The 18,041-nt window shown below is 54.3% G+C and overlaps 1 protein-coding gene across 1 annotated transcript; it reads right to left on the reverse strand.

Annotated features, from left to right (window-relative positions):
* Window positions 1–1,774: 1,774 nt before the first annotated feature.
* MOGAT2 (monoacylglycerol O-acyltransferase 2) lies at window positions 1,775–17,143 on the reverse strand. Its single transcript, XM_047693776.1, has 6 exons — window positions 16,990–17,143; window positions 12,861–13,039; window positions 5,810–6,014; window positions 5,311–5,485; window positions 4,480–4,679; window positions 1,775–3,039 (listed from the first exon to the last, which is right to left on the reverse strand). The coding sequence occupies exons 1-6, from the start codon at window positions 17,078–17,080 to the stop codon at window positions 2,885–2,887; spliced, it is 1,005 nt and encodes a 334-aa protein (XP_047549732.1). The 5' UTR covers window positions 17,081–17,143; the 3' UTR covers window positions 1,775–2,884.
* Window positions 17,144–18,041: the final 898 nt, after the last annotated feature.

Genomic DNA, 18,041 nt, shown 5'->3' on the forward strand with positions numbered 1-18,041 from the left:
AACTACATACAAATGGTTCAGCGTGATGGGAGCCCATGATTAAAGGAGGAGGACAAATGAGGACTGAGAAAACTGGGCCAGATGATGGAAGAGTGGCGAAAGGCACTAAGAAGCTTGGACTCGAAGGTGGACATCTGTCTTCCATGGACCTCTGCAGAACCACTGTCCACCTGTCTGCACCCCATTCCTTCCTGGAGGCCTACCTGTGTGCACTGCAGCCTCAGGCCCTTGTGCCCTCCAGCTCACAAAGGGGCTCAGGCAGAGGGGAACCTTGGCAGAAGAGAGAGCAGAGAGAGGGAAGCGGGAATGCCCATTCCTGGCTCCTTCCCTGCAGGGTCCCCCGCATGGCCTGTGTCCTCTGACCAGCGATGGCTCCTACACCCTGGCTGGTCACTGAGGATGGACTAGGGAGCGTGAGATGGGGATGCGGCAGCAGCTGAAAAGGAGCTGGTGCCCTGTGGATAAACTACAGCTTTTATCATGGTCACACAGGGAATTCCGCTACACTTGGGGGTGGGGTGGGTGGTGTCCCACAGCAGGCTTTCATTTACCACTGTTTGTTTGTTTTTTTTAATTTATTTGACAAACAGAGATCACAAGTAGGCAGAGAGGCAGGCAGAGGGAGGAAGGGAAGCAGGCTCCCTGCCGAGCAGAGAGCCAGATGCGGGCCTGGATCCCAGGACCTGGGGATCATGACCTGAGCCGAAGGCAGAGGCTTTAACCCACCGAACCACCCAGGCATCCCCCATTTACCGCTGTTTTGTAGATTGTTGGCCCATCGCCACAGAATCTCTTCGTGGTCTTCCAGCCCACTGTATTCTGACACTGATGCTGCTCCCAGGCAGAGGCGGTGCCTATTCCTAACACTTAAAATGGTGGGGGGGGATGCTCAGGAGTGGCTTTGATCGGCGGAATGGAATGAAAAGATGCTGGGCAAGTTGCTCAGGCCAGGATTTAAGAGCTTGCAGCCTTGCTCCCATTCTTACCAAATCCAGCCACCACCGAATGCCAAAGACCCATCAGACTCACCTGTCAAGAGAGGCCCAGCCCCACTTGTATGCAGCTGCAAGGAGCCCAGAGCAGACCGAGAAGAGCCACCTGGCCAGCCCACAGAATTGCGAGAAATACCAACTCCTTGCTTCTTCAACCATTCAGCTTTGTCATGGCTGGCTAGACAGCAATAGAGAACTCTGATGGGCAAGTACTTCTCTCCTTTACAAATATTGCCCATCCTTCACAGCCCTGCCCACCTGTCACCTCCTCCACTTCCTCCTCTGAAATCATCACTCCCTCCCCTGAACCGCACACTCTCTGTTCCCACTTCCCTTGTGACCCTTCTAGCATACTGCCTCATCAGCTACCAGGCACCTTCCCGAGACACGGGGTACCTTTATCACCTGAGTCCTAATTTACCCATATTCCACACCATTCCAGACACGATGTGGGGTGGCTTACACATTTAAAATATTATCTTACTATGCTCACACGACCAGAGATGGGTATGGTAGTCTTTATTCCTCAGATGGCAAAATTGAGGTTCGGAAATGACATGACTCGCCGAAGAAGGGATGGGCCAGGATTTAAACCCAAGTTTGCAACTCGCAGATGTCCCTGCTGTTGTATTTATGGGTATGATTTGCTCCTGGAGGGAAAGGATGCTACTTCCCTGCTGGAAGGGGAGGGGAAGTCACTAGGACGGTCCCCACTGGCCATCCTGACCTTCACTACTGACATATGTCCCAAACCTAGGAATCCAGAATCTTCTCATCAGGGCATCTGTCCCCATGTCACCCACCCTGCAGACACACAGAAACATACACTCCCGGCGGCTGGTCTTCCTTCTCTGTGTCGGTCTTCCCTGCGTCTTAACACAGTCTCTCAACTTCCTTGCCCAGCAGATCAGGACCAGGGCTGGTAAGGTTGGGACTGACGGATCAGGAAGGATGAGTCAACATGGTGTTCTCTGGTCCTGTCCGACCCACCTTCTGGGAAGTAGAGGTGTGGCTGTAGGGCCACAGGGCCAGGGTGGGGGTCCAAAGAGAGGCTTTGATGAGCCCTCTTTGTTGAGGAATCAGGAGGAACAGAAGGCGGCTAAAACAAAATCCTTTCATTTGTTGAACTGATGTTTATGGAGACCCTCCCCCCACCTTTCTGTGCCAAGGTCAGGGCTGAAATTACAATGGATGAGCTCTCCACCTCTGTAATGTCAGAGCTGAGGCTCAGGGTTCATCTTAGTCAGTCAGGGAAACTGAGGCTCAGAAGGAGGGCGAAGAGGGCTGCCCAGCACCATACAGCAGTGACAGAGCACAGTTCTCCTCCTCCACCTTTCCAGCCCCTGTGGCTGCTAGTCTACAGCTCGGAGGACCCAGAAATGCACAGGTACTTAGCATGAGCACAGAGACTGCAAGGCCACCCCTCCTCTCTGGCACAGGGAGGGAGGGGCGGAGACATCCAGGGTGCGGGATGAGGGAGCTTGTAGGAGATGGGGCTGGAGCAGACGCTTCTTTTGTGCCATTACACAAGGTCAAGGAAGAAAAACCAGGTGACAGTGGCCCCTCTCTTTCTCTGTCCCTGGAGTAACATGACAACAGGGGACCGAGACCTCAGAAATCCCTCTCTTCCAGCAGTCTCTCCATTCACAGAGGAGCAGGCCAAGGAGAGGGAGGCTGGCAGGGGTTTCGCAGCAGGGGTGAAAATCACCAACGCCAGAGCTGGGTGTCCCCTCCCGCTCACTGGCTGGGACTTGGGGCCTGGTGTGGTTGGATTTGCAGAGGTCTGGGAAGGCTGTGAAGGTATGTTCAATAGATGTCTCCAGGAAGCCTTCTTAGATCATAGCACCTTCCACTGGGCTCCCTAATGCCAATCCTGCCCTCTGGGGAGGCGCTCAGCAGAACTCCAAGTGTTGGTCCGCAGGGATGTTGTACTTCAGCTTGTGGGCTTCGAAGAGGTCACACAGCTCCCTGATATAGCGCTGGTGCAGCTTGTCCACCTCCTCCTGCGAGGGGTACGGTGTCTTCTGCACCTCAATGGGCTTTCCCACTGCAAGGCACAAGTGTGGGTGTTGGTCCAGAGCAGGAACCATGGGGCTGCAGGAGCCCTACCCCACGGCATCCCTGCACAAAGTGCTCTTACTGCCATCCCTTTCAACCCTGTGTTGGGTGATGGCTTCTAAGATGTTATGGTAACTCCAAGATTCTGATATAGTAACACCTGTGGGCATTGCCATGTGCCATGGAATGCACCAGGCCCTTGCCACGCATCATCTCCCTTAATCCCTGTAACACTCCTATGGGGACAGAAGCTCTTATCCCCTGTTGACAGGTGGTGCAATGAGGATCAGAGAGGCTAAGCAACTTGTTCAAGTCACACATGGAAGAAGAATCCCATTCCAGTTTTCAAATCCTGGGGATATGCTCGTAATTTCCAGACCACAGGGTTCTGGGAGCCCAACATGTCATCAACAGAGGTACCTGTAGATCTAGGATGAGGTGGGCCCACAGCCCACACAGCTCTTCCTCCTCCTCCTCTCTCCATCTGGCCTGTTCTAGGGAAGCCCTAAGTGACCTCCTTCCTCTACTCCTGCCTGGTTGGGGTGATCGCTCCCCAGCCTTCTCTTGGCAATAGGTCTGGGGACAGCAGGAGTATGAACGAACACTCTTGAAAATATTGCCACAATACACAGCGAAAGTCATGGTGTAGGAGTACACCAAGTCGTGCTCAACTAGCAAATAAATAGATGGAAAAAGACGAACCTTCCTCTATAGGCTTCGTCAGAGGGATCTAGCTGGGATCCAAGAAGAAAGCAAATGAGGAGTCCCAAGAGCTGAAAAAGACAGTGCTGAATCCATGGACAAGAGCTCATGCCCATTATTTACGGGAAAATCCCTCAGGCTCTAATACCAAGCGTAGCATTTCCTACTCTATACACAATTCTAATAGACTTGGAATGCCCTTTCCTTGTCCCCATCCTCTCCAGTAAGCCTTATGAAATCCTTTGGGTCAGAATTAAACCTCCTCCTCTAGAAACATAAAAAGTCAAATAAATCCTGATCCAATCCTCAACCTTGTTACTCAAAGGCAGAGTGTTCTTTTGGAAGTTACTTAACTTCTCAGAGCCTCAGTTTACCATTAGTGAAAGGGGGATGGTAGTCCCTGTCTTAAAGGTCATTAGGGCAGATCAAGCTGCTGCACATTAGGGACCCTGCCTGGCACACAGCAGCCACTCTGTAATCCGTGGTGACTATTGTTCCTTGTGCCTGTTTCAGTTCCCATCCCAGAGTGCCTTCTATCAGGCTTACCTGCTTGATAAGCAGTGTCTGTTTCCTGGTCTCGTGTGTTTCCCGGTCTAGAATTTGAACTCCAGGAGGGCAAGGATGTGTCTGACCTGTCTCCATGTCCCCTTGCAGCCCAGAGCCCAGGCCTCTTTCCCTGTAGGCAGCGCCCCCCTCCACCGCCCGGCCAGGCTGGCTCGTGGCTCACCCACAGTGGTGATGGGCTGGCGGTAGGGTATGAGACCAAAGCTGTATTGGAAGACACCACGGCCATGGAAGAGCGGGAGGGAGATGCCCATGATCTTCTGCAGCCGGTTCTGGATCCAGCGCAACCAGGAGCCAGGGGAGTTCTCAACCTGGTCAAAGAGTTCATTCTCCCCGAAAGAGAAGATTGGCACCAGAGCTGCCCTGGAGAGAGACAGGACAGGATATGCGTGGAAGGTCTCATAGGAGGCCCCGTTAGCTTCCTGCAGGGACCTAGCAACCAGGAATTAGAGCAGAGGATGGAGCCCTGGGTCAGCAGTCAGAGGCCTGGGTTGCTTCCCAGCCCTGCCACAGCTTTGCTTTCTGACCTTAGGCAGGTCCTAGCCCCTCTCAGGGTCACAATCTCCCAGCTGTAAGGGACAGACAGACCAGAATGTTTCAGAGCCCTCCCAGATAGGAAACATCCGTGAGCTTTGCAGAGAAATCTCTCCGGCCCCAGCTAGCTTGTGTTTTTCAAAGATGCTTCTAAGTAGAAGAGTTCTGTGATATGCCCCACACTCCATCCTCCCAGATCCCACAGCTGTCAGATCTTTTACAGGCTTTGGGCAGACATGTCCCTTCCCACTTAGTGCCTTTGATCACCAAGCCTCCCTTCTGAAGTCTTCTCTGGTATGTGGGCATGCCATAGTACATCTCTCACCAGAATTTAATCTTTGTTGTAAACAGACTGAGAATCTCCCTGCCAAAATACAAGCCACTTAGTCTCTGCTGTCTTCCCACCAAAATCTAACCCTTGCAAATCTCCCCTGGAGCCAAGAGCCCTCTCCCCAGATACCCATGCATCAAGGCGAGCCTGACGAAGCCCTTGCGGTTCCGGAGCAACAGTGTGAAGGCTCCCGGCCTGGCGTTCAGGGCCTCCTGGGCACCCCCTACAATGATGGCCAGCAGATTGCCACCTTCCTTCCTGTTCAGAATGTGAGCAGCGCTCTCCTTGTCCGACGTAACCAGCCCTGGGGAGAGAGGAAGGTGCTCAGGTACGGGGAGTGGGCAGGGATGGTGGTGTGGGTGAGACCAGAGAGAGAGACCACCGAAAGTGGCCGCAGAGGCCCGGGTCCCCACCCCACTGCCTCCAGTTGGGTGTCCCCTGAGGACTGGAACTGAGTCCTCTCCCAGCTCGCGGCTGTGCGGAGTACTCTTTGGGTCTAGCTACTTCTCCCATTGCACGCACACTTGCAAGAAGTATGGAAGTGCTGGGAGCCCTCCCCTCCCTAAGATGCCTCATCCCTTGCCTCCAGCCTCATCCTCCTGGGCTACCCATGGGTGTAAAGACTCACCCCCCGACATGATGTAATCCCTGAAGAAAGGGGCCCGGAACCACAGGGTCAGCATCATCAGATGGGGGTGGATGCCCGGGAAGAGTGAAGGGAAGCCCGTGCTGTCCGTGCACAGGTTGACAAAGGCTCCGGCCGCCAGGACCCCGTGGGGGTGGAAGCCCGCAAGGTAGTTCCGGGAGGGGTCCAACTCAGCAGTCTTGACCAGCTGCAAGGACAGCAACCCGGTGAGCTGGACGGGACCTGTGCGCCAACCCTGACCTTGCCACTCATCAGGGTGACCTTGGGCAAGCCGCTCTCCATCTCTGAGCCTCAGTTTCTTAGGAATACTGAGATATGGTATGTGAATGCACCCAGGGACACCCTCTCGTATTCATGGCTGACTCTGGACAAACTGTTTCCCTCTCAGGCTCTCCATCTGTAAAATGGGGACGTTTAGCCCTGACCTGCCTACCTCCCAGGGCTGCTAAGAAGCCCTGGTGTGCAGTACCCTGAAACTACCAAGATTACTACAGGACCAGGTATCATTTGAAGGCATTGAAGGGACACACGGGGGTGCCACCATGCTGGAAGAGCCCCAGTTTAACAAAACTCAATGTAAGAAAAATGGGCACTTAAGACCTGGGAATGAGCATTGCAATCTTGCTATCTTAGCAGTAGTGGTTGGAAGAGCACGCAGCCAGAAGGCTTAACTACCCTTCTGTACAATGCAAGTGTCTCCCTGAGGCTCCCTGCTCCCCCTACGCTGACCCTCATTGCCCCTCAACCATTGTCTTCTGCTGGCAAGCAACTTGCCAAGGTCTGGTCATGTCTGCAGCATGGAGCAGGAGGTAGAGACCACCAGCCATCACAGATGGCCTGGGAGAGGAGAGCTGCTCCTTTAGCAGCTCCCAGGTATAGCAGGATGAGGGTGGAAGGGCAGGAACTGAGCTAACAAATGCTGCTCTTGGCCTGCCCATTCCTGGACAGGCTGCTCTGTGATCCAAGGTGCAGACTATAGCTGCGGGCGGTGACTAGGTGATGGTAGGGGACAATCCTTCCGCCACCCTGCCAAAAACCGCAGGCCCACCTTTTACACTGCCCTGCACTTCAGGAGCCACAGCCATCAAGAGTCTGAAGGCCCCAGAGGCCCCTGGGCCATGCTTCAAGCCCCTGATGGAACTGTCCAGTTCCCACAGCAGTCTGCACACCCCGGCACAGGGCAGCCCTTTCTGCCCCCGGCTCAGCTTTGCCACGGTGAAAGTTCGTCCTGTCATCAAGCTAAAACTTGCAGCGGGTGGTTCCCTGAGAATTCTTGCTGCCACCTTTGGGGTCCCAGAGGCCTGGCTGCCTGTCCTCAGAGCAGCCTGGAGGGACCTGGGGGCAGTGACAGGGATATGAGACAACTGCCTCCATCCAGGCCGACGAACCCCAGATCCTCCAGCCCCTCACCTGGACTTGGTTTCTGGAATCCTCCCAACCCTGCCCAGTATGGCCCCCAGTTACCCATGGATCCGTTGCAGAAACCTACAGGGACCACAGTTGGAGAGACCACTGCCTCCCACACAAGGACAAAGGTCTCTGCTCCCGCAGGGGGAGCTTATTAGAGGTGAAGCTAAAGCAAGAGAGAAACCTCTAGTTATCCTCAGTGGGAAAGGCGTTTGCTTGGGAGCCCATCCAGCGTGTTCCTCTACAAACACACCTGGCTCCCCACACTGACACACGGGCACACGAATTCTTCCTCGGCCCGCAGGAAGGCAATTTTGCACAAGCCCTGGAAAGGTGATTGCGCAATAGCTGAATACCTAAAAGCAGGACTGACCTTTTACCCTAGCAACTCCACTGCTGAGGAATTTCAGCACTGTATTTCATTTTGGCTGTGTCATTTTGTAAAATGACCTGTGGATGAGATTACTAGCCGAAGCATCATTTTTTTGGTACTATCCAAACCTCAACACCCCCTCCAATGCCCATCAACAGGGCCCATTGAAGCAAATTCTCACAACATCCACACAGTGGGGCACAGGGCAGCTCTAGGGAGGTAGGAGCAAGATCTCCCTGGCCTGGCAGGGAAGACGGCCCTAGTCACTGGTTAGGACAAAGCAAAGGGCAAGTCAAGGTGGGCAGAGTGTCACTGACTGTGCTGGGAAAGGGGACACGCACTTGTTCATTTGCAGACACACCAAACACTAGTGGTCCTAGTGGCCTCTGGGAGGGGGACTTTTCACCCACGTACCCCCTCGTCCCTTTGGAATTTTGAACAAGAACATATTACCTATTTTGAATGAACAATGAACATATAAATGAACAAATGAATGAAAGAATGACTATCCTTAATAAAGAAGCCTCTGCATATAGAGAAATACCCTGGTGAATGAGAGGGCCAGTGTCTAGGCACGTGTGCCAGTATCTGCCCGGGCACTGATTTGTGTGTGTGCACTGATGGGGCCATCACTGTCCCGCTGTCTCCCCAGGCCCATCTCTCAACAAATGCCCCTGTGCCCTCTCACACCCTTGGTGGTCACGGCCACTGTCCTGATGGCTCCTTTATGGCTCACAAAGCACCCACACCGCCGGCTTGTGTAACCGTGGCCCTAAGGAGGGGGGCTGCAGCACGAGAGCCCCCATTTGACAGCTGAGCAAACTGAGGTGCAGAGGGGTGTAAGCAACCTGCCCAAAGGCACACAGATGACCTGAGCTCAGTTCTACTGTCTCCCGCTGAGAGTACCTGAGAGAGCCTTTGTTCCAGAACCAGAGAGACATCCCGAGACTCAGGACTGTCTCAGGGGCCATTTCCTTTCTAGTCAAACTTGGAATGTCCAGGGCTCTCAGGAGAAGGCGCTTCCTGCACCAGCAGCCTGCCCCTCCCGGCTCCAAGACCTGGCCCTGGAGAACCTGTTCATGACCTTTTATATACCTCGGTTACTTGGCAGTTTAAAAATGCAGGGCAAGCAAGGTCTGATTCAGTATTCTGGCTCGGGCCTTGGGGCATCTGATTTGTGGAAGATTTCCCATAGGATTATGATATATCAAAGTTTTAGAGTCACCCCCTTTACAACAAAGGAATCCTTTCCAGCTTCAGGCCTTTGGCCATGTGTGTGTGTGTGTGTGTGTGTGTGTGTGTGTGTGTGTGTGTGTGTGTGTGTATGTGTGTGTGTAGGTACTCGAGTCCTTTCCTGTCTCCTCCCATCATAGCCAGATGGAAGGAAAGGCTTGGCTATTTATTCTCCCTGGCCCTGGCAGCCTCGGTATGCCATCAAGATGGGCTTCAGACCCCCTCGCCCCTGCCCTCTCCCCCTTGCACTCACGGGCTCACAGAACAGACACACACTGACATCTGCAGCTGTATCCCCTCAATTCTAAGATACATCATTCCTTTGCATCTTAACATTATGTTCTCAAATGCATTTGATGATTCCTCTGGAGGGATTTTTTTCTTAGTGGTACATAAAATACTGCTGCTTTACCATGAAGGATATCTTAGAGGGGTGCCTGGGTGGCTCAGTCCCCCAACTCTTGATATCAGCTTGGGTCTTGATCTCAGGGACTGTGTTGGGCTCCACACTGGGAGTGGAGACTACTTTAAGGAAAAAAAAATGTCTTAGAGTTTAATACAGGATGTGCTAAGCATGGATAGCTGGAAAGACTGCCCCAGGTGGTGCCCATTCCCAGCACCTCCTGTCAGTATACTGACTTGAGCCATCTTCTGTTCATGCTGCCAGGGACGTAGTGGTGACAACATCCCTATTTTACAGATGAGGAAACTGAGGCATGAGATTAATTAACTACTTCTAGGTCACATAGCTAGTAAAGTGGCAGAGGCAACACTTTAACACAGGTGGCCTGGCTCCTGCAGGCTCTGCCACCTTGCAGGAGTCCCCAGGTGAAAAGTGGGGGGGAGGGTTAATGGGGTGAAAGGGTGCACTTCCAGTAAGGGTGCCAGCCCAAGGAGCACAGCTCATGCCTGGAGAACTTGAAAGGCAAAGGGGGAAAGTGAGGCATGAGCAGGGGTCTGGGGTCCAGGGACCTGCAGGCTGGGTAAAAATTAGATTTGATTTTTAGGTGTCACGGGAGTCACAGCTGTTGTGACATTGAGTATCCTGGCTGCTGTGTGCAGGATGGACTGTAGCAGAGTCCAGATAAAGAGGTGACTGGTCAGGATTCAGGTAGCTAGTGGGGGAGGAGTTTTGGAGTCAGACCCTGGGCCCCAGAGTAGTTCTCAACCAGGGTCAGTTCCCTGAGCCCACCAGGGGACATGTAATGTCTGCAGACGTTTTTGGTTGTCACACCTGATGGAGGGGAGGGCTACTAGTGGGTAGAGGCCAGGGATGAAGGCACCCCCACATCCATCATTTAGCCCCAAATGTCTGTGCTGGGGAGGGACAGCAAGGACAGAACTGAGCAGGAAGGAGGCCCCCTCCCTGCAGGGAAGCTGGAGGGCTGAGAGAACAGCTGTGCCCAAGGCAGAGGCAGGACCCCTGGGGCGGGGCGGGTGGTCAGGACAGGCAGAGCTCAGTGTGAAGGAAGACATTCTTCCAGGCAAGAGCTCTCCCGTGATGAAAGGAGCCATCACAGGATGAAGTGTTACTCTGTCCAAGTGCACTCTGGAGATCTGTCCTAGGCAGGCTGCTGGCTACCCACCTTCTTCTGACTCAGATTAAGAGCCCCCAGTATTCTTGGTAGCCGGGGAGTGGGAGGGAGGGCCTGAAGTTCCCAGTGACGTCCAGAGGGCTGTGAGGAACAGAGGGAGGTCCCAGATGTGGGAGGGGAGGTATCCTGTGCTTCCCCAGGTCTGCAGCATTTCCTGACACCAGGCCACAGCAGTCCATCCCTTCTCAGGCCTTGGCCTCTGGAGACAGTGTTGATTCCAGGAGGATGAAATCTTCACCGGGGGAACCTAGCTCTGGGGCTGGCCTTCAGCATGAGGTGGGATCAGAGTCTCCTACGGGAAACATCGCCTGATTCTTCACCATCAGCTCTTTAGAAGCCTGTAGCATGAGTTCAGAAAGCTGCAAGGCCCAGAGAGTTTCCTAATTCTGCTTGGAATTCCATCCATAGATGCTAGTTCATAAAATCACCCTAAGAACTGATAGAAGAATCTCGGAAATCTATATGCATTTGACAAGGGAAAAAGAATTCTGTCAGTGTGTGGGGGAGAGTTACCTACCTTCCGCCCCTCTCAAGATCTCAGCGGGGCGGGGCATAAAAGTGTGTGGAAGAGTGGGAGGGTCTTCTGGGAAGAGGTGGGGAAGGGGATCTGTGGGCGGGTTCCCCAGCCCTGCAGGCTCCCAGCCTAGGACTGGCAAAGTCAAGTGCATGCTATCTCGCCCTCTGCTGGCCACGTGGTGGTACTGCCTGCCCTCTGCAGGGGTGATCCAACAGGCCCTCAGTGGGCATCAATCCAGAAACACTACACAAAGGACTGAGGCAGATCAGGGCAGTGTCCCACCAGGGCCAGTAGTGCCTGGCTAGGGGAGGATCAGGAAGGGCAGTGGATAGGATAGGCGCAGACCCTGTTTGTCTTTGTGGACAAGATCCCAGAAGCAAATATGGGGAGAAGTCCTCCCCCAACATGGACTCCTGGGTTAGTTCAGCGGCTGCCCATTCACTCTGCCCTTCCACAAGTAGCACCCCTCACGAGCGTGGAATTCTCTGCCACTCAACTTCCTGCCCTCTCCCCAGCCCCCACCCTGATGCCCTATTGCTCGGCCCTGCCCGGCCCACCCTTGCCCTTTGCCCAGGAGGCCTGCTCACTGTGGAGCTCGGGGCTTCGTACCCCAGCTCTTGCCCAGCTTCCCCAAGTCCTCGCCAGGCCCCAGGACTCTCAGAAGGGAGTCAGGCAGGAGCCCTGAATCCACTGCTGAGTGCCCAGGAATCTGTGTCCTCCACTCCCTCCCCCTTTGCTAGCTAGGGACCTAGCTCCAGGAGGGGTGGGAAGAGGTGGAGCTCCAGGATGGGAGAAGCCAGGCAGGTGTGAAGGTCAGAGCAGCTGGGCTCTGGGCTGTCAGAGCCCTCCCCCCAACCACAGCCACATTGACTCGGTCATGTAATACTAGTACCTAGTGTCCAGCCAACCTACAGGGTGCGTTCCTGCTGACTCAGCAAATCCGCCCAACTCAGTGACGTGTGTGGCGTCATCTGCACATTACATATGAGGACACTGAGGCTAAGAGAGGCTATGAAACTCCCCCAAGGGCACCACAGGCTGAGGCGGCGCTGGCATTAGAACCTAGGTCTGTCCTGCTCCAGAGGCTGCACTTTGTGCCTTTCTTCTCCCGTTTCCAGGGGACGGCCAGCTTTCCCTGCCTGGCACCTCTCTATGTTCCCCACTGCCTTCCCACCTTGTCCCATCCAGCCAATACGCCAACCCTGCCCGGCCGCTCAAGTCCCAGGATTGTCTGCCTGGCATTCGGTAAAGGAGGCAGCGGGTCTGTTCACGAAAATCTGAGGGTCCGCTTTACTCAAGACTGACGTTTGAGTCCAGGGTCAAGTGTCCACAATGAGATGCCCCAAGTCAGAGTGAGAGATTCAAACGTGGACAGGGGAGGAGGGGTCAGTCTGCTTTCTAGATATCTGGGGAAACTGAGGCTCAGAATGGGCGAGGTTTTGCTCAAGGACACCCAGCAATCTGGAGATGGGGCAGGACAGAACCGAGAACCAGTTCAGGGCTCTCTCTCCCCTGCCCCTTCCCCCATAGTTCATGCACACGCCTCAAAACCAGAACTTGTCATGTGGAGTTGGTCACACCTTTGTCCCTCTCGGGGTGTCATTCTCCCCACTCTGATAAAGGGCAGGGCTCGATGGTCTCTTGGGACCTTGAGCTTATTACCTTCACCCCCTCCCTGGCCGCTGAGGGGTTACACCTGTAGGATATATGTGTGTGTGCCCACAGAGCTCCTCCAAACCCTGACATTTTCCCAACCCTGGAAAATGACAGCCAGAGTGAAGCAGGACTCTTCCCCAGGCCCCACAGTGGTGTAAGCTCTGGCCCCTCCCACCCAGCCCAGCATTCTGCTCCCCGCAGCCTGGGTGGCACTTCCCCCGCAACCCCATCCCCACCAGTGCCAGTACTCACCGAGATGGGGAAATAGTCCCTCATGTACTTCCACAGGAAGCAGCGCCTTAGGGCTTGGATGGGCCTGCCCCCTTGCAATGGCTTGTCCCAGTCCAGGTACCACCAGGTCGCATACAGGACACTGACTAACCAGAATCTTGTGAACAGGAGGCCTATGAAGACCACAATGCAGATCTGGGCTGGGGAGGGAAGCAAGAGCTATCAGGGGTCTGAGAGGAAGGAGGTGAGACGTCCACACTGAGTCGCCTGTACGCCCCACACTAGCAGCACCATCCCATCCAGCCTGTGGCCCCGGGAGGAAGAGCTCAGCTTCCCACGCCTTCAAGGAGGAAATGCACCCGCCAGTATCTTGCTTGGAGGAGACTGGAACCTAGGTAGGTCCAACTTCAAAATTCATAGTTCCCACTGTCCTGTCTCCCTTGTTCGCTCTGGCCTCCTCCCTCCCCAACCCCCCACTTCCTCCTATACCACCCCCCCCACCCGTCCCACCTCCCTCTCTCTGTAGTCTGCACTCCCCAGGTGCTCAGTAAATGCCTGGTTCAGGACTGATTGGATTATCCGTTTCTGGTTTCCATTTTTGGGGACCTCAGAGAAAACGGGGACACTCTTTCTGCCCACCCTCTGCCCCATCTTTTCACAGATCAATCTGGCTAGGTCTTCCTCTCTTTAAAGCCCTGCCCTGGCTTTCCTGTAACTCTGGGAGGAGCTGGCTGGCCCTACCCGCCTCCTGCTCCAGCCTCTCCTCGCCCACTTGCACCCCCAGTGCTCTGGCCACACTAACTGCTGTTCTTATAGCTCCCTGAACTCCTTTAGTCCCTTAGCTTTTGCTCATGCTGATTCCTTCTTCCCACAGTGCCCTTTCCCAGTGAAGGAGGGAAGGAGAAAGAGGCCAAACCCCTGGCTGGCCGATGCTCAGGGGTGTAGCAGGGCTGGGCTAGGACAAGGCCCAGTGAGGAGCTCTCCCTCTGACCTGCAGGTCCGAATCCCTTGCCATAGGGTAATCCCAGCTTCATTTCAGGGTCAGCGGGTCTGTAGGCCGTCTCTAATCTGATGCTGATGGAAAGAACACTGCTAAAGAATATGGCTCCTTCCCCACCCTCTTTCCTCCACTCAACACCATGTACTCATTCTCTTAAAGAAGGTTAGCTTTCAGTTGTATATTCTACTGGAAAGGACGGTAGTTGGGCATGTCATTCCTGGCAGGTTTCCTGGTGGAGGGGACCTTGACCCAGTCCAAACAGTGGTAGAGTTCATAAGGCAGACGACATAGCTCACTCGGGGCTCACGGGTGTTCACTTTACACAGAGCAGCTCTGATGGGCCAGGTGCTAGTGGGCGGCCTTGAAGGACAGACACAGAGTCCTGCCCTCAGAAAGCTAATGTTTCAGGGTCCCCGTTTGGGGCACTTTGTGTTTTAAATTGTTACTGCGATAAAAGGCACATTAACATAAAATTTATCACCTTAACCATTTTTAAGCACAGTTCAGAGGCAGTAAGTCCATTCCCTGTGTAGCCATCACTACCACCATCTCCGGGACACCTCCCCCTCTCCCTTCCCTCCCCCTCCCAAATTTGAACCTCTGACTCCCCGAGGCCCCTCCCCCAGCCCCTGTTGGCCACCATTTGCTTTTCCGGCTCTACAAAAGGGACTGTTCTAGGAAGCTCGTAGAATCAAGTGTTGGTCTTTTGGTGACTCGCTTGTGTCGCTTCACATGATGCCACAGCGGCCCGCTCATGCCATCCGTGCTGCCCCACGTGTCAGAATTCCCTTCCCTTTTGTAGCTAAACGCTACTCTCTCGTGTGTGCCGACCACGTGGTGTTCATCCAGTCCTCTGTCAATGGACCAAGGGCCTTTCAATCTGCCCCGTGGCCCCCATCTCCTAAACAGCTCCCAAATGGGGCCACATCTCCCCACCCTCTGCCAGCCTCGCTAGACCAGACTTGGCAGTCTTTTTCCTAAAGGACCAGATGGTCAATATTTTAGACTTTGCGGCTCAAGACCCAACGTGGATAATATTACATAGGTCCCTAACCATTTAAAATACAACCCCTTGAAAAAATGTAAACTTAGCTCATAAACTGTACAAATATAAAAGCAGTCAGTGGGCAGGATTCGGCCATGTGCCATAGTGTGGTGGCCCCTGATGGGGACTGGGACGGCTCCCTGCCATCAGCCCATCCCCCCACACTCAAAACACAGTACATACCTCCCCTGCAGCCACAGGGAACTTCAGCACCCAGAGTGGACCTCGTCACTCCCCTACCTTAAGCCCTTCTGAGGCTTCCCTTTGCTCCCAGGATGAGGGATAGGGTAAAACCTCCTACTCCCAGGACCAGGGGGCCCACATTCCTTTTCCCAGCCTTCCTCCTTCTAGTCTCCAGGCCCGGAGCTACTAGACCTCTCTGGGCCACTCCTGACAATCTTCAGGCTCCTATGGCCCAGGCTCGCAGGGCTGGGGGACCGAGGTTGGGTGGGGTGCAGGGACAGGATGTTCAAACACACTCCGGGGCCCCAAGATCACAGAAGGCATGCTGGGCCTGACGAACCTTACCCCCTGGGATCCCCAGACCACAGCCTACCTCTAGGCCCCCAAAGCAACCTTTGTCCAGGAGCCTGCAGACTCAAAGTCAACCCTGTTAGGCCTCCTTCCCAGGCTGTCTCCACCAGTCTCTTACGCACACCACTTCCCACACCATCTGCCCTTCTCCTCTCTCTGCCCCTCCTTCCCTTTCTTCCTTTGGCTGTAGAAGGAGCCCAGGACTCCAGACCTACAACCTTGGGCAGTTAAGTTATTTTGTTTCTCTGCCAGGGGTGTTTAAAATGTTTAAGAACCCTTGGGAGAGAGACACAGGTGAATCGTAAGGGAAACAGGATGCTGGGGGCCCGCTTTGCTGGGAGTGAATCCTTCAGTGGCAGAACTGCGAGGGGGTTCTGAGGGAGCACCTGGGTGTGTGTGTGTGTGTGTGTGTGTGTGAGAGATGCTGGTGACCAGCCGGTACAGAGGATCCCCGGACTGTTAACACCTGGATAGTGGCATTCGTGCACAGGCTGAAGACCAGCCCCCAGGGAAGCACAGCCTACCTACACTGTCTGGTGCTGGTGTAGGAACTAAGGAATCACACACACACACCAACCGCCGCCCCCCCCCCCCCGCCCCGGTCCCCCCAACCCTCCCCGGTCACTCTCTCCCCCTGCTCTGTCCCCTGCCCTCCTCAAAAGAGTTCCCTTCAGGGCGCCTGGGTGGCTCAGTGGGTTAAGCCTCTGCCTTCGGCTCAGGTCATGATCTCAGAGTCCTGGGATCGGGTCCCACATCGGGCTCTCTGCTCAGCAGGGAGCCTGCTTTCCCCTCTCTCTCTCTGCCTGCCTGCTGTGATCTCTCTCTCTCTCTCTGTGAAATAAATAAATAAAATATTAAAAAAAAAAAAAAAAGAGTTCCCTTCAGCAGAGTGGAGTCTGGGCCAGGGTGGTCTCCCTGACCAGCATCAGTGTGCTTGTGGTGGGGATGGGGTGAGCAGGGGGACCTAAGCATACTTCCCATGGGACCCCCGCCCAGGGCAAAGCAAGCACATTCCTCACTTCATCCCACAACAGCTCTACCAGCTGGGCAGTGATATTGCCACTCCACAGCGGATTAGAATTAGAGACTTGCAGAGGTCAGGGGCTCAGTTGCCCAGCCAGACTCTGAGCCAGGCTCGCCTCGGACCCTCCCTCATGCCCCAGTCCCCTGGCAGTCTCTACCTTCCCTCACACTCCTATTCTTTCCCTGTTCCCTTCTCTCTCCCTACCTACCAGTCTGTTTCCTCCTCTCTGAAAGGAAGGCAGGAAGTCCGTTCCTTCTGAGAAGCCCTGCAGAACCTGGAACTTTTCCATAATCACCTAGGTCCTTCCACACACCACCACCAGGCAGCCTGAGGCAGGGTCTCTGTCCTCATACTAAGCTAGAAACTCAGTAACCTGTCCAAAGCCACACACAATGGCTTCTACCACACCCTGCTATCCCCATGCTCTGAGAGCTCTGAAAGCAGCAAAGTCCCCATTAGGGCGAATGTCTTTCCACCACCAATACACTTGTGCACCTGGAGTGGCAGGTGTCCATGATCTCCCAGCCCCCAGCCCAGCTCGCCTTACCCAGGGCCAGGAAGGAGAAGACCCACTGCAGGACCATGAAGGTCTGCAGCCTGCGCTCCCACGGCATGAACAGCGGTGCAAACTTCACCATGATGGCTCCTCTAATGACTCCAGCGGCTTATCCAAGCGTGTCTGTGGTGCGCGACACCAACTGATTTTTGTTGATATTGGAGGTTGCATAAGGGTTTGTGGGGGGAATGGAGGAGGAGCATGCCCCACCCAGCCCCACCCAGCCCCACCCAGCTTCAAGGCCTCTGGCCCTAAGGTGGCTGGGACGGGCTTCCTAGGAGAAACCTTTGACTCCACTTACGCTGGACCTAGGAGGAAGGAGGGAGAAAAGGAAGTGTATCAAGCAATGCCTTATCTGCCAATGACCTTTCTCTGTTTGCTTGAATCTTGCCCTTCACTTGGAAGGTGAAGCCCCAAGTAGATTAATATAATGCTGTCTTCATCTGTCCAATGACCTGGCTCCAATAATTATTTCCTGTCTCTCCTATCCTGTGGACTGCTCCTCCTTCCACGAATGTGCAGTAATAGTTCACACCTAAAAATTCCTGGGCCCCAACATCTCCTCCATCTCCTGCGCCATTTCTCAGCGTGCCTGCATGGCAACACGCTTGGAAGAGCTGTCTATAACCCCTGCCTTCACCTTCCTTTCTGTCCTCCCCTACTCCATACTTCAGATGCCACTTGTCCATGGAACTACTCTTGGCCAATTCACCAACAGCCTCCATGTTGCTAAATCCAGGATCAGTTCTCAGATCTCATCTTACCCTATCAGCGTGACCTTGAAACCACCTGGCCAATGGACGGCATGCTCTCCTGGTTTCCTTCCTATCTCTCTGGCAGCTCCTTGGTCTCCTTTGTGGCTCCTGTCCTTTATCAGATTAAATGTTTGAGCACTCTCCTGCCCCCTCAGGCCTTGAGGCTTCTCTCTTCTCTTCACACTCCCTCCCTCAGAGATCTCATCCACACTCATGGCCTTGTAGTCTATCTACACAGTAAAGATTTTCAAATCTCCATCTCCAGCTCTGACATCCCCTGGGGCTCCA

This window comes from Lutra lutra, chromosome 10, assembly GCF_902655055.1.
Source record: "Lutra lutra chromosome 10, mLutLut1.2, whole genome shotgun sequence".
In the NCBI taxonomy this organism is placed as follows: Eukaryota; Metazoa; Chordata; class Mammalia; order Carnivora; family Mustelidae; genus Lutra; species Lutra lutra.